General features: G+C 57.2%; 2 protein-coding genes across 5 annotated transcripts; both read right to left on the bottom strand.

Annotated features, from left to right (window-relative positions):
* Positions 1–2113: 2113 nt before the first annotated feature.
* ULK3 (unc-51 like kinase 3) lies at positions 2114–6111 on the bottom strand. 3 transcript variants are annotated; one of them, XM_030498267.1, is made up of 16 exons: positions 5957–6111; positions 5581–5721; positions 5282–5402; positions 5092–5196; positions 4862–5005; positions 4691–4773; positions 4455–4610; positions 4271–4376; positions 4110–4150; positions 3906–4008; positions 3765–3829; positions 3579–3657; positions 3458–3498; positions 3321–3368; positions 3191–3245; positions 2114–3006 (listed from the first exon to the last, which is right to left on the bottom strand). In XM_030498267.1, the coding sequence occupies exons 1-16, from the start codon at positions 6056–6058 to the stop codon at positions 2990–2992; spliced, it is 1407 nt and encodes a 468-aa protein (XP_030354127.1). In that variant the 5' UTR covers positions 6059–6111; the 3' UTR covers positions 2114–2989. The 3 variants fall into 3 exon arrangements, with proteins under 3 accessions (XP_030354127.1, XP_030354128.1, XP_030354129.1); XM_030498268.1 differs by having other exon boundaries at positions 4691–4770; XM_030498269.1 differs by lacking the exon at positions 4455–4610.
* Positions 6112–6328: 217 nt separating this feature from the next.
* Positions 6329–20052, bottom strand: SCAMP2 (secretory carrier membrane protein 2). Of its 2 annotated transcripts, XM_030498401.1 has the most exons (9): positions 19865–20052; positions 15218–15298; positions 14474–14563; positions 13091–13208; positions 12503–12631; positions 11640–11799; positions 11281–11382; positions 8995–9112; positions 6329–7691 (listed from the first exon to the last, which is right to left on the bottom strand). In XM_030498401.1, the coding sequence occupies exons 1-9, from the start codon at positions 19919–19921 to the stop codon at positions 7545–7547; spliced, it is 1002 nt and encodes a 333-aa protein (XP_030354261.1). In that variant the 5' UTR covers positions 19922–20052; the 3' UTR covers positions 6329–7544. The 2 variants fall into 2 exon arrangements, with proteins under 2 accessions (XP_030354261.1, XP_030354262.1); XM_030498402.2 differs by lacking the exons at positions 6329–7691; positions 8995–9112 and adding an exon at positions 10925–11139 and having other exon boundaries at positions 19865–20046.

Below are 20052 nucleotides of genomic sequence, written 5' to 3'. Positions count from 1 at the left end.
GACACCTTCCACCAGAGCAGGTTGCTCCAAGCCCATGTATCCAACCTGGCCTTGAACACTGCCAGGGATGGGGCAGTCACCTCTTAGAGGACATCAGGCACCACTTTGGCTGGCAGGACAGATAGAGGCAGCCCAAGCATGATGCTCTGCCCATGGGGACTCACATCGTCATGACCCTCCAGCTGCTCTGCAGCCCCACAGGGACCCACCAGCACCTCAAGGATATCTGTTCCATGCAGAGACCCAGCCCAGCCTCACACAGAGAAAAGAAGGGGGGAATATTGGCTGCAGCAGCTTTAGCCCGAAAAGAGATCATACCTAATGAGGAGGATGAGCCCAAGCTCATCTAATCCCCCCCCAGGAAAGCGATAGCAGAGCAGGCACTGACCAAGCCAAGCCCCTCCAGCACGGCTTGACTTTTAAATCCCAGGCTGATGGCATGGCCTGATCAATAAAACACCCCAAGTGGAGCAGCAGGAGGGATGCGGGATGCAGCCCTTAGGTTCAGGTGAGCAGTGCAGCCCCCGGCTGGTGTATGCGCCCCCCTTCCCGCTCCCCCTTCCCGCTCCCAGCCCACGTGCTGCCACGCAAAGGCCGCGTGAAGCTCGCCGGGTTTATTTTAGGAGGCACCATGACCCCCAGGCATGTGAAAGCAAAGCAGCAAAGCAGCACTCGCTCCTCCCCGCCCGGCTCCGACGTGTGAGACCTCAGCAAAGCGTTCCTGGCGGGAGCTCCGAGGATGCTCCGTGTGCCAGGGAGGACAGTTTGGGATGGGGGGAGCAGGCACAGGCAGCTTGTCTCCTGCCCAGCGAGACGTGCATCCTGTCTGCTGTCATTCCCTGCTCGTTCCCTGCAGCCGAGCATCCCGGCTGCCTGCACGCCATACGACTGCTCCGGGCATCAACACACAGGCTGGAAAACTCAAAGCGAAGAATTAGTGTGGATTAAAGCAGGAAAAACTTAGTTTTTCCTTTGCTACTCTATAAACCCCTCTAGGATTCCCTCACCTATGGGGCCAGGTCTGGGGTGATGATTGTCCAAGCAAGCCCTTGCTGGGTGCTGGAGGATCACTGTGGACAGAGCTCCTCCTTTCCAGCACCAGCCGTGGAGCAGCCCCTCATCCTACAGAGCAGGATCAGGCCTCTTTTCCACTGGTGAGTGAGTGATTTCCCCAAATGAGCAATCATTAAGCACTGAACCAAATGAACCAGCATGGAAGGACGCGGGATCTCCACTGAACCCTTCAGCTTTCCCATCCCGCTGCAGCATCGCTGCGCTGCTGGTCCACATACCGGGGTTAATCAGGATCCATCCAGCCTGACACAAAGCCAGGGCATTCCCCCCGAGCTCCGACACCCCCGGAGCCTCTTCCTGCTTCCCAAAGCTCCGGATTCATCCGTGTCTTCGGCAGAGCGTAAAGGCAGATGCGATTATCCGCGCCGGCTGCGGTGCCGCCATCCCCAGCGGCTCTGCGCTCACCATGGGCCGGGGAGGGCAGGGGCTTTGGAAGCGCTTTAAAGCCTCAGGGTATAATCTCTGCTCAGAATAATAATAATAACAATAATAAAGACATAGAAATGCCTTGCCACATCTGCCCGGGAAGCTCTCCAGAGGCTTGGGCACGGAGCAGCTGGCTAAGGACTAAAGGCTAGAGCTTGGCGGGGGGAAGAAACCGTGTTATGGGGCAGCATCTGGGGTGAGGGCAGCCTCAGGAGGAGCTTTGCTGGGGTCTCGGCTCAGACCAGCCCTGGGACCCCCCCCAAAGTGACCCCAGCCTTTGCTGGAGCCGTCCCCACACCTCCCCGTCCCTCACCCGCAACAAAACCGAGTGGAGAAAATGTGATTTTATGTAATCTTTCCTGTTGTTCTGCTCCGTGTTTCACAGAACCCAAAAGATCTGAAGTGAAAACAAGGTCAAGGCTTGCTTTGGCTGCCTCGTGTCCCCAGGGAGGACGGGAGGTGGGAGGAGAGGAGGGAAGGGGATGCCCCAGCTCCACTCTTGGGCAGGGGGACAGAGACGAGGGGTCTGGCTCCAGGCACCCCCAGGCTGGGTCACGCTCCTGGGCTTGGCTGGAGCCCCCTCTGGGGTTAAAGCACAAACCTGAGACTGGAGGAGATGGAGAAACCCAAAACAAGTGTTTATTCAGGACAATAAATTACATTCCCTTGCAGTACAGCAGATAGCGAGGCGACTCCCTGCTTTGCAGGACAGGCAGCCTCAGCACCCAGAGAAGTGACTCTGGAGGGCTTGGTTTGGGGGTGGCTTGGGGGGTACAAGGGGGCTGCTGGGGTTGTGAGAGCCCCAAGAGCAGGGCAGGAGGAGGCCGAGGCTCTGCCCGCAGGGAGGTGTCCCTGAAGGTGACCGATTCCTGCTCATCCCCACCGAGAGGGGAGATAGTCCCCGCTGAGCACTGACCCCTCGTCACACAGATGACAACACAGTCAGTACCTGCCAGCCTCCAGCACAGGCTGGTTTAGGAGCAGAAACAGGGAGGGATGGCTGGGCCACGGAGGCCGGAGGGAGCGGTGATGGGCGCAGAGAGGTAGTTGCTGGGCGAGAAAGGCACAGCGTGCCGAGCCCCTGCCTGCTGCCCTCCCCACCAGCGGGGCTGCGCGGTGCGCGGGGCTCCCCCAGGAGAACGCAGGAGGTGGAAGAAGCCTCCAGCTGAAGAGGCAGGAGCCACATGGGCAGGCTGAGGGGGTTATCCTGCCGGTGCCAGGATAAAAATACCCTCCCGCGGCAGCCAGCGGAGGGAATTAGGGTGGAATAACGGCGCGCCGCGGGCAGGGGAGGCTGCGGCAGCGCACGGCCAGGCAGGGCTGCAGGGGATCCCGCCTGTTGGGAGGGGAAGGAGGGCAGACGGCACTGAGGACCCACCCGAGGAGGGGCAGTCCCCCAAGGCGGTTACCCCAGGGCAGGCAGGGTGAAAGCCTCGTCTTCACTCCATCCTCCCTGGGTGAGCAGCATCCCGGTGGCCAGCTCTGGGCATCACTGCAAGGTACAGGCTGTGCCGGGGGACAGGGGACACTCGTTCAGCCGCACAAGCCATTGTCACCCAGCCCGGGTGGGCGCCCAGGCACGGATGAGGGTGTGTGGGGTCGGGATCACCCATGGGCAGGAACATCCCCATGTAGGGATATTCTCCACCACGGGACCGCAGCCTTCAATGGGATGGAGACAGGGACTCACCGCTCCGGACGGGCTCTGCCAGCGCCTCCTTGCCCATGGATTGTGCCTCCCGCATCTGCCAGGGGAGAGGAGAGGTTTCCAGCTTGCACCCCCCTCCAGCACGCTCCAGGCCCCCCCAGAGCAGCAATACCTTCATCTGATCTTTCAGGTACTCAGCTCGAGACATCAGGGTCTGGATCTGGCAGAGAAAGAGATGGAAGTGTCTTCACAAGTGTCTTCACAGCCACCCCGAGGGGGACACGATGCTGTGCCAGGGCTGTCCCTCACCTCGGCGTGCAGCAGCTCCCGGCGCCTCCCCGCAGGCTCCGCTGCAGAGGGAAGAGGGACGTGCCATCAGCTCAGCACCCAGCACAGGATGGGTGCCCCTGCAGCACCCACCGCAACTCACCGGCCAGGAGGAGCAGCAGCTCCCCCAGGCTCCGCTGGTACAGCTCCAGGGTGTCACCGTCGTCTTTGCCTTCCTCCTCCTGCGAGACACCCCTTGCAAGACACCGGGGGATGCACCGGCATCCCTCCCCACACAGGTTTGCTCCTTCCCCTTCCGCTCAAGGGCACCCCCAAATCCACCCCTCACCTTAGCGATGGCAGCAGAAGCCATCTCCAGCGCAGCGCAGAGCCGGGGCTTGTCCTTGGCCATCTCTGCAAATGGGGGAGCACCCTTCAGCCCCAAACCCCACCGGGTGCCCCCTTCCCACTCCGACACCCCCAAAACTACCTTTGAGAAGCTCTCTGGCCGGGTTCTCTCTCTGCAGGAGTTTCTTGCTGCTGGAGGTGACCAATGCCTTCAGCTCCTCTGCTCGGGAGATGTACTGCCCCACCTGCCCACAGTGTGTGAGGGGACCCCCGCCATGGAGACAGAGGATGGGGGCATCCTCTGGATGGGATGCTGTCCCCGCATCCCAAGGGATTCTTATCTCACCTTGGCTCGGATGGCTTCTTTCCGGCGAGCATCACTTTCATCTAGGGAGGGAGAGCAAGTGAACGTTGGGGTGGTTGGGCTGCAAACCAGCCTGCTCTGTGGGTGCTGTGCCCCCCCAAAATGACCCAGCACCACCCAGGACCCCCTCGGAGTGGACTCACAGTGCAGAGCAGGCACAAAGTACTCCAGGGCTTTGCAGTAGAGGGAGAGGGCAGCAGAGGCATCTCCTTCCTGATCCTTCTTCACTGCTTCCACCACCAGGTCGGTCTGGGGGAGGCAAGGGGGGATTCAGGGCTTGGTCCCCCCCATCCCCAGGGACCAGCACCCCCCCAGCACCCCGCTCACCGCCTTGCAGAGGCTCTCGGGGCCGGGGACGTGCTCCATATCCACAAAGGGGTGCGCAAAGAAGCGCTCGAAGGAGATGCGCTTCAAAGGGTCCCTTTCCAAGAGCTGTCCCAAGAGATCCCGGCATTCCGGGGAGAGCAGGGGCCGGCTGGGCAGCTGGGGAAGGAATGGGGCTGAGACCACAGGCCATGGGATGGGCTGCGAGACCCCCCCAGCTCCATCCCACCCCACGTTACCTCCACAGCCCGATCGCTGCGGATCTTCTCCTCCAGCTCAGCGAAGGAGCGGGAGGCGAAGGGCGGCCTCCCAAAGAGCGCTTCTATGGGGGGAAAGGGAGAGATGTGGGGATGGAGAGGGGGAAACCAGCCCCACGCTGAGCCCTGGGGGTGATGAAAGCAAGAGCCCACCGTAAAGGATGACCCCCACCGACCACAGGTCCACCCGGGCGTCGTACTGCTGCCGGCACACCATCTCGGGGGCCATGTAGAGCGGGGAGCCGCGCAGGACGTGCTTCTCGTCCCACGGGGACATGTACTGTGCAAACCCAAAGTCTGCGGGGGGAAGAGTGTCAGGAGAGCTTTAGGGGGAGCAGGGAGAAGGAATTGCCCCCCCCAGACCCCCATGGGACTGCCCTGACCTGCCAGCTTCAGCTGCGGGTTCTCCGGGGTGCTCAGGAGGATGTTCTGCGGCTTCAGGTCCAGGTGGGAGATGTTGTGGTCGTGGAGGAACTTGAGGGCGCAGGCTGGGCGGGCAGAGCGGTGTGTAGCAGTGGGGAGACACCACCACAGCCCTGACCCCCCCAAAGCCCCCGGGCAGGGCGCCCTTACCCAGCTGCTGCAGGAACACACGCGCCACCTTCTCCGGGAGGATCCTGCGCATCCGGATGAAGCGGGAGAGGTCCCCGCCGGCACAGAACTCCATGATCAGGTAGATGTGGTCGCTGTCCCACTGCGAGGCAAGGGGAAGACCCTGTCACACCATCCCGGCCGGTTCCACCACGTATCCCACTGGACCTGTTTGCCCAGTTGCTAGCACCCAGCCCCATGGATACACCCTCACGGAGGCAGGATGGAGCCGAGTCGGAGCGGTGCTGGCTCAGAGCCCCCCGGCACCCCCCCAGCCCCACCTGGAAGTCCTTGAGCTCCACGATGTGCGGGTGGCGGATGGTCTTGAGGATCTCAATCTCCGTCAGCAGGTTCTCCACCGAGGCGCGGTTGAGGCTCCTCTTGCTCACGCACTTGATGGCCACCACCTCACGGGTGTCCCTCTGCCAGCGGGGAGCCAGCCCTGGAGCACGCCCCTGCGTCCCCCCACCCTCTGGGGGCCCACATGCCAAGGGGGCCCACATGCCAAGGGGGCCCGGGTGAGCAGAACCCCATGGGAACGGGGAGGACAAGCCCCAGGCTGGGGGCAGCAGCTCCCATAGAGGGGCTACGGGGCTGGCACCCACGTGTAGGGCCGGGAGCAGGGGGCTCGCAGGGCGCAGCGGGGCCAGGCCCTACCTTCCTGTAGGCCTTGTAGACGGTGGCGTAAGTGCCGGTGCCGAGGCGCTCGGTGAGGATGAACCCGTCCAGGCGCGGCGGGGCCCAGCCGGACCCGGCCATGCCCCAACCGGTCCCGGCTCCGCGGCGCCCGGACCCCGGCCCCGCTTCCGCCTTCCGGGGCTGGCCACGCCCCCTTGCTCATGGCCACGCCCCCAGCTACGTCCTTCACTCATGCCCAGTCCCTTGGCCACACCCCCAGACACGATCCCCGTTCATAGCCAGCTCCTTGGCCACGCCCCTTTGATCTTGGCCACGCCCCCAGACGCGTTCCCCCATTCATAGCCAGCCCCTTGGCCCCGCCCCCCGGCGCAGGGGCCGCATTTGCACGTGTCCGTTTTATTATTAATCTTTATTTTTTACATGAAAAGATGAGGAACAAAACCCAACAATAATAATACAGGAGAAGGAGGCGGGGGGGAGGGAAATACCGGTGTCCGGGTGAGGAGGGGGGGGTATAAAATGCAACTTTCACCCCAAAACAGGAAGGGATGGACAGAGCACGAAGTCAAGCCTGGATTAAAACCCTCTGTCCAGGGCTGGAGGGACACAGCCGGCACCGTATCCCCACCCAAAGGGATGTCCCACTGGGGACCCGGCTTTGGAAGCGAAGGGCACATCAAACCAATTCTTTCCCAGCTGAAAAATAACCCCAAAATACTACTAAAAGACGTCAAACCCGTTCGCTCCCAGCTGGAACATAACACTTGGGAGGAGGAAGCAGGGAGGGGTTGTCCCGGGAGAAAATTCCAGGCATGCTCCCGCCTGGCAGGCTCTCGGGGTTAGTGGGAGCCGGGCAGTGCCTGAGCTCCCGAACAGCAGAGCTGGAGAGCCAAGACGTCCCTTTTCCCCTCCCTCCCCTGGTTTAAGGCCACGGTGACACCCAGCCCTGCTGCTCCCTTCTCCCCCTCTGCGTTCCCCGGGGCGCAAGATCGCCTGCAGGATCCTGGTGGAAGTGCAGAGGGGATCTGCCACAGGGTGGGAAGGAGAAAGCTGTTTCCCCTCCCCTCTAACCCCTTCCTGCTCCCAGGTTTTCCTTTGTGCCATGTTTCCCTGACTCTCAGGAAGCCGAGCGGCGAAGAGGCCAAAATGCAGCATCATTTAAGTGTAATAATCCAAAAGGACAGTTTCTGCTCTTCGAATTAACGACATAAACTACATGCAAGTTACAACACCACCCCCCTAAACAGCAGATAACCAAATCCGTCATAGCAAAGACCAAGAGAAGAAAGAATAACACAAAACCCCTGCTTCCCCTCACCTTCCTGCTACACACAGGGCCAGGGGAGGAAGAGACAAACATGGTAGGGCCTGGACAAGGAAATCTATTTGCTTCAGAGTATGCCTCCCCTATCTCCCCGCACCCTAAAACAAGACAGGGAAAACTGATCATCCTCAAACGTCAGGGTGGTTGTAGCTAAAACTCAGGCCTCTTCCCCCCTGGAGTCGGCATCACAACGTGGTACCCCCGAAAAGTGCATGTTTAGAAACCAAACCCAAACAGAAGTGGAGGTTGGGGTGAGGAGGGCAGAGGGAGCCAAGGGAAGGGCTAGTTTCCTCGGAACGCACTGTGTGCTGCTGAGGAGGCTGCCCCAGCAGCGGCCGTCTGGAAGCTCCTGTTGGTGAGGATGCCTTGGGAGAACTCTTCCTGCGCCCTTTGGAAGCTGGCTCCCGTGCGTCGGTACAGGGAATGCACCTGGAAACAGGAGAGGGGGAAAACACCACCCACAGATCAGCATGAAATCATGGGTTTGTGGCGCACATCGTGCTGTCAGGCAGCTGGAAAGGACGGGCTGCAGCCACTGCTCCCATCCCACCCAGAATGAGAGGTTGCACATTGCAGGAGATCCTTGTTTTGTTGTAAAATGGGGAGTTTTCAGCAAAGTAGTGGGTGTCAGAGCAAAACCTCCTGCATTCTGATGGCAAGGACACTGAATCCTGCACTTGCAGACGCTTGCAGGACAGGACCTGAGGGTGCATCAGCTGTTTCCCTCAAGACAGGGAGAAAAGGAGGAGGAAGCATGGAAACAGGACCAGTTCAGCCTGTCCTCACCTCCCCCAGAGCCACACTGCTGCTGTTAACTGGAGAAACACAACCCTCATGTGGTTGATCACAAGGAGGGCTTGTGTTTGGGAACCCCCGGGAAGGCACTTGTGTGGGTGCCACCAGGCTTTGGAACGCCCAACAGCACTGTGGCAGCAGCGACTAAATCCCTGGATAGCTGAACAAAGCAAGAGCCACTGCTCAGCCAACGCTGGATGGACTCAGCTACAGGGGGGCACAAGAAATCTGAGGTCCATATGTGATGACGATGACATTTGGGACCTTGCATGGTGAATGGTGTGGCTCAGTGAAGCATCTGTGCTCTGTCCCTTCCCAAAGGCTACTTTCCCACCTGTAAGTGTTCAAGCAATTTGGCATCAAAGCAGGAATCACAAGCAAAAATATATTGATAAAAAGCTCTTGACCTGACCACCCTGATTACAACTACAGCCTGGAGAAGAGAAGGCTCCTGAAGGGGAGACCTTAGAGCAGCTCCAGGGCCTAAAGGGGCTCCAGGAAACCTGGAGAGGGGCTTTGGACAAGGGCCTGTAGGGACAGGACAAGGGGAATGGCTTTAACCTGCCAGAGGGGAGATTGAGATGAGACATGAGGCAGAAGCTCTTCCCTGTGAGGGTGCTGAGGCGCTGGCACAGACTTTTCCCAGAGAAGCTGTGGCTGCCCCATCCCTGGCAGTGTTCAAGGCCAGGTTGGACACAGGGGCTTGGAGCAACCTGCTCTAGTGGAAGGTGTCCCTGCCCGTGGCAGGGGGTTGGAACTGGATGAGCTTTAAGGTCCCTTCAACCCAAACCAGGCTGGGATTCTATGATAACGGTTCAAAAGCAAGGTGCCCCCCAGACAGATGAGAGGAGGTGTCAAACCCAGGGTACCCCGGGAGCAGCCTGAGCTGTGGACCTGCAGTTCAGGCAAGACCTCACCCTGCCCCTGAGCCACTCACCTGCTTGAGGAGGAAGAGGGAGAGAACCGCACAGAGAGTGAAGAATCCTGCCACCACCATCATGATGATGGCCACGGCCAGGTTCCCGTGCAGCTCCGACAGCGCCGCGATCCACCCGCTGCGGGACAGGAGAGCAGGGTGAGCACAGCGAGCACCGCTCACAGCACCCACGGCTGCACAGGGCCCTTGGGGGAAGGCTAAAGGGAAGTGCAAAACCAAACGTAATGGCTGTGGAAACGGACCCAGAGCTCATGCGGGCATCATGTTATAGAGGGACACGGAGCTGCTGGAGCGAGGCCAGAGGAGGCCCCGGAGCTGCTGCGAGGGCTGGAGCAGCTCTGCTCTGGAGCCAGGCTGAGAGAGCTGGGCTGGGGCAGCCTGGAGAAGAGAAGGCTCCTGAAGGGGACACCTTAGAGCAGCTCCAGTGCCTAAAGGGGCTACAGGAAACCTGGAGAGGGGCTTTGGACAAGGGCCTGTAGGGACAGGACAAGGGGAATGGCTTTAACCTGCCAGAGGGGAGACTGAGATGAGCTCTGAGGCAGAAGTTCTTCCCTGTGAGGGTGCTGAGGCGCTGGCACAGGGTGCCCAGAGAAGCTGTGGCTGCCCCATCCCTGGCAGTGTTCAAGGCCAGGTTGGACACAGGGGCTTGGAGCAACCTGCTCTAGTGGAAGGTGTCCCTGCCCGTGGCAGGGGTTGGAACTGGGTAAGCTTTAAGTCCCTTCAACCCAAACCAGGCTGGGATTCTAGGATCTTGGGGACAGTTTCCATTACCACTTTTTGGAAGCAATCCACCTCCACACAAGAGAATCATTCTCACCCCACCTGCGTTACAGCCCCGGCCCCTGCTGCACCCCCTTAAACTGCAAAATCAATACCCTTGGTGCTGTTGTAAATCAAATCACTTCCACGAGCACCTTGTCAAAATTCAGCCAAGACGTGTGAAGATAGGCTGGGACATCTAAATTAGAAGATCTGGAGCCCAGACCTACATATCCCCATGACAGCTCTGCATGGCCAGGGATATAAGTGTTAGGAGGGGGAGGGAGAGGATGAGGAAGGAAGGGATGAAGTTAGAACTACAGATAGGAGGAAACTGGCACTTGTGGAAGGGGCAAGGGGGATGCTTGGAGTTATCAGTGCTTGGCTTTGGAAGAAAATACCCTCCTGGCTGTTGGAAAAAGGAATCTTTCCAACTGCTACGCCAAGCAAGCCATGTGCCACCAGAAGAGGGGGAATCAAGTGAGCCAAAGCGTCCCATGAGATGTGCTGCACAACTCCATCCTCGTTGCAAGGAGAGGCGCACCACGAGCTACAGCCAAAAATAAATGTGCTGCCTGGCTGAGGGAGAGGCAGCAGCAGGCTCGAGGCACGCTCTCCAAGTCACACGGAAAGGGAAGAGCCCCCTCGCAGTCCCCACCACCACGGCAGCACCGGGAGCAGGGGAGGGAGCACGAGGACAGCTTTGCCCACGCGCTGTTCTGCAGGCAGCGGGCAAAAATAGACAGAGAGCCACTGCGCTCACCTCCTGAAGGCTCCCCCTCAGGAGAAGGGCCACGGGCTGCTGACCTTTGCGGTGCTCAGTGAGGCTGGAATCTGAGCAGCAAGGCGAAAAGAAAGGCTGTGCTCTAACTGCAGAGGCACTGCGGGAGCCCAGCCTCAGCCTTCTGCACAGTGCCATCAAGAAAGGGTGAGGGCAAAACCCCTTCTGTGTGTTGCTTGAAGCACAACCCACCATCAACATGCTCAAGAGAAAGCCAGGAAGAGTTTGGGGACAGCAGCAGTGATTTAGTGTCACCATTGAGTGCCATGGTTAAGTGGTGGCCTTGGTAGTGCTGGGCTAAAGGTTGGACTTGATGAGCTTAAAGGTCTTTTCCAACCTGGTTGATTCTATGATTTGGTGACCAGGCTGGTGGCAGGAGTATGGAGTGAAGCTGTTCCCAGACCCTGGATGAGGGATCCTCCACCCAATGCTACAGCCTCTCTTGGGAAAGGCCCCACTTTAACACAAGGCAGATGTGGTCAGCACCAGAGGCTCAGCATCAAGAAGGGATAAGTATTAGATGTATTAAGCGAGGGGGAAGGCAGCAGCGCCAGACAAGCTCCGTGCCTTTGCTGGGACTAGGATGGGAAGAGCCCAGCTGGGATCTGCCAGGGCGAGAGTGGAAAACATGGGAGAAGGAAGAGGCAGCTGTCAGAAACGGACCCCACAGCTCTGCCAGTCACAGCCTTGGTGAGAAAAAGCAGCCAGGCAGGGCTGTCACGCAGTGAGTGCAAAGCCAAGCTTACCTGTCTCCCCAGCCTGGAATGCCGACAGCCTGGATGACGTAGATTGCTATTTGGCAGAAGAAGATGAAAAAGAAGACGAAGAAGCTGAAGGAGCTGTCAGACCTGCAGGAGAGATGGAGCAGGAGTGAAACCCAGGGACACGAGTCCTGCACAGCCCCCCTTTGCCATGAGCGGGGTAAACAACTTCAGTGAACTGCTTTATAGATACTTCTGGTGTGTTTAGGAACAAGTGGGTTTGATCTATTTAACGATGCGAAGAGCTGGAAGAATCCTGCAGGCAATACGTGATGGGAGCAGATAAACCCAAAGTTCCTCCCACTAAAAGCTATCTGCTTGTTCCAGAAGAAAACAGAACTTGCCTGAAAGCCTTGTAAATCGGTCGGTACCAACAGAGAAAGGCACAAGGGGTGAATAAAATAAACCACAGGATGGAGAGACCAAAGTCTACTCCTCTCTCCGTCTGCACTGTGAACCACGCCAGGCAAGCGAGCAGGTTGAGGAGCAGGGTTATCGAATGCACTGTTCAGGATGGGAAAGAGAGAGAAAACAACCATCAGTAAGGTCCTGGAAAACTCTGAAGCATCCCAAATCCCTCACGGAACACATGGAGCTCTGCAAAACATGAGGAGGCTTCGGGACCTCTCATTTATAGAATCATGGAATGGTTTGGGTTAGAAGAGACCTTAAAGCTCCTCCAGTTCCAACCCCCTGCCACGGGCAGGGACACCTTCCACTGGAGCAGGTTACTCCAAGCCCCTGTGTCCAACCTGGCCTTGAACACTGCCAGGGATGGGGCAGCCACAGCTTCTCTGGGCACCCTGTGCCAGCGCCTCAGCACCCTCACAGGGAAGAGCTTCTGCCTTACATCTAACCTGAACCTCCCCTATTTCAGTTTAAACCCACCACCCCTTGTCCTATCACTACAGCCCCTGACGAAGAGTCCCTTGCCTCCTCTGAAAGGAAAGCAGAGCTTAAGCTGAGCCTCATCTGATCCTGTTGCTTACAACCACATCTTAAATCTTTTTCAGGGCACCAGAAGTGACAAATAAGGTTGAGACTGTTTTGGACCCAAGCTCTGACCTGCACTGTCCTTCCTAAACAAGGGACACATCATGTCACCCTTGCAGACAACACCTGCGGGCTCTACTGTGGGGCAAAGCTCAGCATTTGACACAGAACCTTCTTAGGAAGAAGTTTTCTTGCAGCTCAAGCTATTACTTACACATCCACAAGTAATAGAGCATCTTGCATATCCGCTGGTAGTCAGCTGGGATGTCTGCAGAAAAATCCTGGTAAAAGCACGGCTTGATGGGACACTTCTTGGGAAGAGGTGGCCAGTTGTTCTGCCTCGCTGTGGGAAGGAGAAAGAAGCAGCTCTTCACTTGCTCTTTAGCCATTTAAAACCAAGATTAGGGGGAAATAGAGTTTTGCTGTGGTTAAGAGAGCCTCAAGAGTATGGAAAAAAGCTTTCTTGCTCTCAGTGAAAAGCTTTCACGTGGCAGCATCACACAACACCTCAGCCATGATATAAAACTGGTGTTGGAAGAGCTTAACATGCCCAAACACGGGTGCTGAGACCATGCTGGAGGGCAGAGACCCACCCGAGCTGGTCTCCAGCACCTCATCTCTGAGCTCAGTTCCCATCTTGTACATTATGGATGATGGGTACAATGCCAAGAGGATTGTCCCAGCTGTGAAGGACTCAAGACACACGGACAGGCTGAGCCTTCACATCAGATCCTGGCAAGCCAAGTGTCCCAGGCTTCCCTGGCATGCCGCTGGATGGGGTGTTGCAGGGAGCTGTACTCACGATCAATGCTGGCTGCGTGGCTCTGCAATTCCCTTTCCTTCTTCTCCAGCTCAGCTGCCTTCCTCTCTAACTCTGCCTGCTGCTGGAGGAGCCCAGCCTGTGCTGCCGCAGCCACAGCCTAAAGCAGGGGGAGAGAAAGGTAAGTCCTTCCCTAGCCAAGGCAGCGGGAATACCACCAGCAAACACAGCAGATGCCATTCCAAACTGAAACGGAACAAAGGCAATCCAATAACAAGGGTTGAGGGGAAGCTGAAAGCTGAACACCCGCTGCTGCTCTGAAACATCCTGAGTCTTTCTGCCTTAGCTGCAGGATGAAATCAAGCTCAATGCAGAACTCCATCCAGATGTTCCTCTCTTATCCCATGGGAAAACAGGGCTGGAAGAGCCCTCAGGAGGCTTTCCAGTCTGTTGCCCATCCTCTATGCCCTTCCCTTTCAGCAAAGCTATGCTCTTCGTGCAGCTTCTCCTCCCTCCCAGCTCACCTCATTGCTCTAAGCTCCTTACAACACAGCAGCGAGCAGGAGTCTGGAGTTTACCAGGACAATCTCTTCCCAGGTAGGAGAGGAGGTCCAAAGGAAGGGCAGGAGTTGTCTACAGCACCTTTCAGCATCTCTTCTCCCCGTTTCTTATTGAGCACTGATCCCTCCTCCTAGCAGCCTTCTCTGCTCCTTGGATGAGATGGTCCTGGCAGTCAGGTACTTGCCAGTCAGCCTAAGCAGTGGCTGCAATGTGGAGCTGGACTGCATTTACATGCCTGGAATTGAGCGTGTCTGACCAAAACTAAGGAACCAGAACTAAAAGCATCAGCAGGACACATTCCTGTGCCAGCAGAGGGAAGCCAGAGCAAACAGGCTACAGGGCAAAGCGAGCTCTGACATCAGAGGCACAGGGGAAAAGGCATAAAAAGAACTGTGTGTATTCCCTATAGAGATCCACTTCAAAGATGGGCACAAATGTGAGTTTAAGAAATCATAGAATCCCAGCCTGGTTTGTGTTGGAAAGGATCTAAAGCTCACCCAGTTCCAACCCCTGCCCCGGGCAGGGACACCTTCCACTAGAGCAGGTTGCTCCAAGCCCCTGTGTCCAACCTGGCCTTGAACACTGCCAGGGATGGGGCAGCCACAGCTTCTCTGGGCACCCTGTGCCAGCGCCTCAGCACCCTCACAGGGAAGAGCTTCTGCCTCAGAGCTCATCTCAGTCTCTCGTTTCAGTTTAAACCCATCACCCCTTGTCCTATCGCTACAGTCCCTGATGAAGAGAATGATGAAGAGATGACCTGCAGCTTCCCACCCCCAACCCCAGGGACTCCTGTTCCCCTCCTATCCCCCCGTGCCCCAGAGGCCCAGGCCTGCTCCTTCCCGTGCCCAGCCCATGGTGCTGTACCTGGGGAGTGGGCTCCACGGACGTCTGCAGAACCGCAGGCTGCGAGTGGCCCGAGGGCTGCGTGGCCGGTGTTGTCCGCGCTGCATTGGTCTGAGGATAAATCACAGACAACAAGGCAAACTCATTACAGATTGCTTCCTTTAGCAACGGATACCGTGAGTTGTAGCACTACTAAACCACAGAGCAACTCTGCTTTTTCCAAAGCTTGTTAGTTCCTTAATGCACTGGGTGAGCAGCACCTGAGGGTTACAGCTATTAGACAAAGAAGCAGCAAAAAGGGACTGTGATCAGTTGTTTCAGCCTCCAATATCACTTCATCCTGCATTCCTATCCTCCTTCTCCCACCTCACACACAGCAGCAGCCAGGAGATAAGCATGAAGCTCTTGCAGCAACCCATCAGTGATACCACTGCAGCAGCTCAGCTCCCAGCCCGGAGACCTGATAAATATTGATGCCTCCTGCCACAAAGCATCTTCCCCTTCACACTTCATGTAGCTTCACTGTGAGCCAGCAGCAGTGTGAGAAGCTGTTCTGTGCGAGTGGAGAGCTCCAGCTGGGAGCCTGTTAGTGCTCCAGTGCAGGAGCAGCTGCTTACAGCTCGCCATGCACGCACCGAGCTGCACTGTCCATGGGGAAATCTGCTGGGAATGCCTCACTGTTTAGAACCTCTGCCTACCAAGGGACTTTATGTACCACTATAACCACCACCAAGACACCCAAGTGCAGAGACACGAGGCACGTACCAGCTGGGAGCTCTCAGAAAAGGGGTTGAATTCATCCAAGCCGCTTTGGCTAGTGTTTGTGAGCTGGGTCACCGAGGGGTCCTGAGAGGGGAGAAAGCAAAGAGAAATCAGCACTGAGCAAAGCTCATCATTAACTTAGACGTTATCCATGCTGCCAGCCCACCATCCACTTGTTAGCTGGGAACCAGATGGGGCTGGCAAGGAGGTGAACTAACCCAGGAGGTGACTATCAGCAAGGATCTGAGGGCAGAAACAACCTCCTGTCCAGCCAAGGGGTACTTCTGAAGGACTCCAACACGCTGGTGGCACAGAAGCCCTTGCTGCAGATGACCACCACCTACCCACAGCGAGTTATTCCTCATTTCCAGGGTCTAGAAGCAGGAAATGGATTCATTCATCCATGGTCAGAACATTGCTGGGCACGTCCTAAACTTCCCTGGCACCACAAAGCGAGTGAGGAGCCACCAAGCAGAGCAGAGCCTTCCAAAATGAGCATCCAGGAACAGTGGGCCTGGCTGCCACCCAGGGCACTCGGAGCAGCAAGCTGAGGTGCCAAGGACTGCTCCAAAATGGTAAAACACCCAGGGAAATGGAACTGGAGGTGTGAAACCCATTACTTTGGGGGGTTTAATGCTGCTACCTAACAGCTGTGTTCACAGCAGCTCCTGCTCATCTCCACCAAATCATCTGATGGTTTAAAATAGGTTCTCTGCTCCTTTGCTGGGAGAACACCTTTCTTCCCTCACCTGCACTGAGCTGATTTCACCTTCTCTTCTGTACACACTCCTTTCCACACAGAGATCCCTCTTTGATAGCCAGAGTTTGACCTCTGGGGTGTTTCTGTCCCCACTTACTAGGGAAACAAGGTACTGTTTGAACTGGGGAATCCTCCTGCAAGGACAACCTGGCCACCCCATAGCTGGCTATGGAGAAAACCATGAAAAAGTGGCTTTTTCTCCCTCCCTCAGCACCCTGTGTCTCAAGATCAGCGATTTTAATCTTGTAGTTAATGGAATGAGCAGCAACTGAGGCTGTGACAAGGGAAAAGGGGGGGCTGACCACGTCCCTGTGCTGCAGAGAAGTCTTTGGGCTTGTGTGAACCCTGCCAGGGCCATCCCCTGAGGTTCTAGCACAGCCTCCAGATGCCTGCAGAGCAGTTAATGAGTAACTTCCCCCTCTCCTCGATAGCAGGCACTCCCTCTGCAACAGGTCGCACTAGTTTATGAATCACCCTGTGCTGAGGGATGCCAGACCAGGAGGTTTTGGATGCTGGTCCACGAGGTCCAAGTCCCCAGCCAGGCAGGGCTGGGAGAAAGGAGGAGGAGAAGCACCATGCTGCATTCAAGGCACAGGTTTTAGTTCACTGCTCACTCCTCTGGAGGCTTTCACTTGGCTCTGCAGACACACGGGCTGACAGCACAAGCTTACAAGTCGGTTAATCCACAACAGCTACTGCACGGTGGCACAGACACCCTTTAATCCAGCCTGGATGAGGTCTCAGCCTGACTAAAGTCCAGCAGAAGACAACTGCACAAGGAAAAGAAACTCCCTTAAAGGTACGGGAAGGGGAAAACAGAACCATTCGAAGAGCTTGGGTGGTGAGGCTGGGAGGAAAGTGCTTGAAAATAAGGAGGAACACTTGGAATAGTGATGCAAAACATGCGTTTTCCTTCCCTCTGCTCAGCTCCACTCAAAAAGAACGTTCCAAAGGTAACCGGAGGCTCACCAGCACAGCTCTGCTGCTGGAAAGGGCAGGGAGAGCAGCACCACTGTCCCGCTGCTTCCAGCTGCACAGCAGCTTGATGGCAAAGGGAGAAGACCTCTCTTCTTGGTGCATAGCTTAAAAATCACTCACTTGGGCAGCACAGCCCAGGCAGCTCAGCTTCACTTCCTATTGTGCAAGTGTGTCTATAATGGACATACCAAGAGCAGGGAATCTGCAACGAAGCTGAAGCGTGTTTGGCCACGTCTCTGCTCTGGAGAGGGCAGGAAGGAAACCAGCAGCTGGGAAACAGGGTGGTATAAAGGCAGCAGCTTCCGCACGCCAGGACTGCGCGGCGTGCAGGTTGAGTAACGCAGGGGACATGAACAAGAAGTTGCCCCAAACTTCACGTTTTGCAGTTATTTTCTGCCAGCTGCAGGGCAAAAGGCAGCTGACCTGATCCTTTATGCTGCACAACATGGAAAGAGGGACTTAATTTGACCACTGAGCTACTTGAAGCCACGTTACGTGGGGCTGTCACTCCTCGGAGGAAGTATTGGAGCAGAGGAGAGTGCTGTAGGTCCCACGTACCTTTCCTTGGGGAGGGTTTAGTTGTTAGCACCTCCAGTTAAACTTGAGCAGAAGAAAGATGCCTCTCCAGACGAGATCAAGGCAAGAGAACTCAAATGAGAATCACCTAGAACTTACCATGTTGTCTAAACACCACAGTAACTGCCCCACATACCACCAGTCCTGCAGTCAGCCACCAGCACGGGGCCTCAGAGCGCTGCCACTGCCTGGATGAAGCACTGAGAGACACCTCAGGGGATTTAGGATTGAGGTCTCTAAAGAGGATGGACGTTTCCAGCCCTGTCTGAAGCTTGCAGCAAAGTTTTGGAGGTCGCTGCCACTCACAGCAGCACTTACACTGAATGAACGAAGGCAGTTATCATCTCTTGTTAGAGTGAGTAACAGAAAGAACCAGAGATATTTCTCACAGGACCAAACCAGCTTATTCCACACCAAGTTTATTGACCATCACAAACAAAGCCTCCTTAAAAGGCAAAGTTCCCAAGTTATGTTGGGATTTATAGTGTATGAAGCACTACTCTGGGCTCTACAAGGAGGAAAGACAACTCTGGTGCTCTGCCTGAGGGATGCTCCTCAGCGTGACAAGGATGGGAGCATGAAGACACTTCCAGTCCTTCAGCAAGCTCTGGAGCATGGGGAAGGGGGTGGCAGTGCCTGCCAGTCAATGGGCTGGAAGGAAGGGATGGGATCCGGAGGGACCCGGACAGGCTGGAGAGGTGCGACCATGAGAACCTCACGGAGTTCGACAAGGCCAAGTGCAAGGTCCTGCCCCTGGGTCAGGGCAATCCCCAGCACAAACAGAGGCTGGGGGAGACTGGATGGAGCAGCCCCGAGGAGAAGGACTTGGGGGTGTTGGGTGAGAAGCTCCCCATGACCCATCAGTGTGTGCTTGAGCCCAGAACCCCCCCGTGTGCTGGGCTGCACCCCCAGAGCGTGAGCAGCAGGTCAGGGAGGGGATCCTGCCCCTCTGCTGTGCTCTGGGGAGACCCCCCCCTGCAGTCCTGATCCAGCTCTGGGGCAACAGCACAAGAGGGACGTGGAGCTGCTGGAGCGAGGCCAGAGGAGGCCCCGGAGCTGCTGCGAGGGCTGGAGCAGCTCTGCTCTGGAGCCAGGCTGAGAGAGCTGGGCTGGGGCAGCCTGGAGAAGAGAAGGCTCCTGAAGGGGACACCTTAGAGCAGCTCCAGTGCCTAAAGGGGCTCCAGGAAACCTGGAGAGGGGCTTTGGACAAGGGCCTGGAGGGCCAGGACAAGAGGAATGGCTTTAACCTGCCAGAGGGGAGATTGAGATGAGCTCTCAGGCAGAAGCTCTTCCCTGTGAGGGTGCTGAGGCGCTGGCACAGACTTTTACCAGAGAAGCTGTGGCTGCCCCATCCCTGGCAGTGTTCAAGGCCAGGTTGGACACAGGGGCTTGGAGCAACCTGCTCTAGTGGAAGGTGTCCCTGCCCGTGGCAGGGGTTGGAGCTGGAGGACCTTTAAGGTCCCTTCAACCCAAACCAGGCTGGGATTGTGTGACCAGGGAACTTTTTCTTTCAGGAAGGGACACAGATGAACACAACCTCCCATTCCCGAAAGCAGGATGTAAAACCTGCCACAAAGTCCAGCCACAAAGAGCCATCAGACAAGCACAGGGCCATCCACGGCGCGATTTTCACTTGTCCTCATTAGAAACCAAGAGTTACCTGTTGCGAACAGGTTCCTGTTGCAAATTATATCCAATCTTTCTCTGTTTAAACAGTGAGTAAAGCACGAGCAGGGCCCTGCCCGCTCAGACACCGGGACATGCAGAATAATGACTTCCTCAGCACCGAAGCAATAAATCCTTATGAAAAAAGCTCCCCCCCCGGAAGGAATATCCCGGGAACACAGCCATCCAAACCCAAATCCCACAGGTATTTTAAAGTGAAGGAGAGAAAGGGCTTTGGTTTCCCTTCTGATTCCACTTGGATCCCCCAAAACCCTCCGCCGCTTCCAGCTTGGCTCAGCAGAGATCGGGAAACCGCCCCTTTATCCCATTCCCACGCAATCCCCTGCCTCAGCCCGGGACCCAGGACGTCCATCCCACGGCGGGGAAGCAGCCGGAGGATTCCCAACGGGAACCCCACGCTTTGCCCCCCCGGCCGAAGGACGCGTTTGGCCCCACGGGCCCGGCTCCCAGCGCGGGGACCGATCCCGCCGTGCCCGGGGAGGGGGTCCCGGTCCCATCGCACCCCCCCAAGTACCGCCCCCGCTCTCTGATTGGCTGCAGCGGGGAGAAGCGGCGCCGCCATTGGCCAGCGGCGCCTCACTCAGCGCCACGTCCCGGCGGTGGTTGGTGGCGCAGCGGGGGGAGCCCCATCCCGGCGGCGCCGCACACACCTGGAAGGGGTTGATGTCCACCGGGTCGGCGAACGGGTTCGTGTCGAAGCCCGACATGGGCACGGTCCCGCTGCTCCGCTCCGCGCTCCCGCCGCCGCCGCTGCTGCTGCTCCAGGCGCTTCCGGGTCAGCCGAGGCGCATGCGCCGCGCCGTCATGGCACCCGCCCCGCCCACCCGCGCGGGAGGGC

The sequence above is a fragment of the Strigops habroptila genome, chromosome 9, assembly GCF_004027225.2.
Source record: "Strigops habroptila isolate Jane chromosome 9, bStrHab1.2.pri, whole genome shotgun sequence".
NCBI classification, from domain to species: domain Eukaryota; kingdom Metazoa; phylum Chordata; class Aves; order Psittaciformes; family Psittacidae; genus Strigops; species Strigops habroptila.
The sequence above is the reverse complement of the archived record's forward strand: the minus strand, read 5'-3'. Positions and strand labels throughout refer to the sequence as shown.

What these genes read in the sequence shown, in the direction of transcription:
- ULK3 (XM_030498267.1), bottom strand. Translation starts at nt 6,058, where the DNA reads ATGGCCGGGTCCGGCTGGGCCCCGCCGCGCCTGGACGGGTTCATCCTC. An exon ending in GGTGGGGGTCATCCTTTACG is followed by an intron (nt 4,774 to 4,861) that starts GTGGGCTCTTGC and finishes TTCCCCCCATAG; the next exon opens with AAGCGCTCTTTGGGAGGCCG. An exon ending in ACCTGAAAGATCAGATGAAG is followed by an intron (nt 3,246 to 3,320) that starts GTATTGCTGCTC and finishes CTCCCCTGGCAG; the next exon opens with ATGCGGGAGGCACAATCCAT.
- SCAMP2 (XM_030498401.1), bottom strand. Translation starts at nt 19,921, where the DNA reads ATGTCGGGCTTCGACACGAACCCGTTCGCCGACCCGGTGGACATCAAC. An exon ending in CCGATTTACAAGGCTTTCAG is followed by an intron (nt 11,383 to 11,639) that starts GCAAGTTCTGTT and finishes TCTCTCCTGCAG; the next exon opens with GTCTGACAGCTCCTTCAGCT. An exon ending in ATTCCAGGCTGGGGAGACAG is followed by an intron (nt 9,113 to 11,280) that starts GTAAGCTTGGCT and finishes CCTGTCCCGCAG; the next exon opens with CGGGTGGATCGCGGCGCTGT.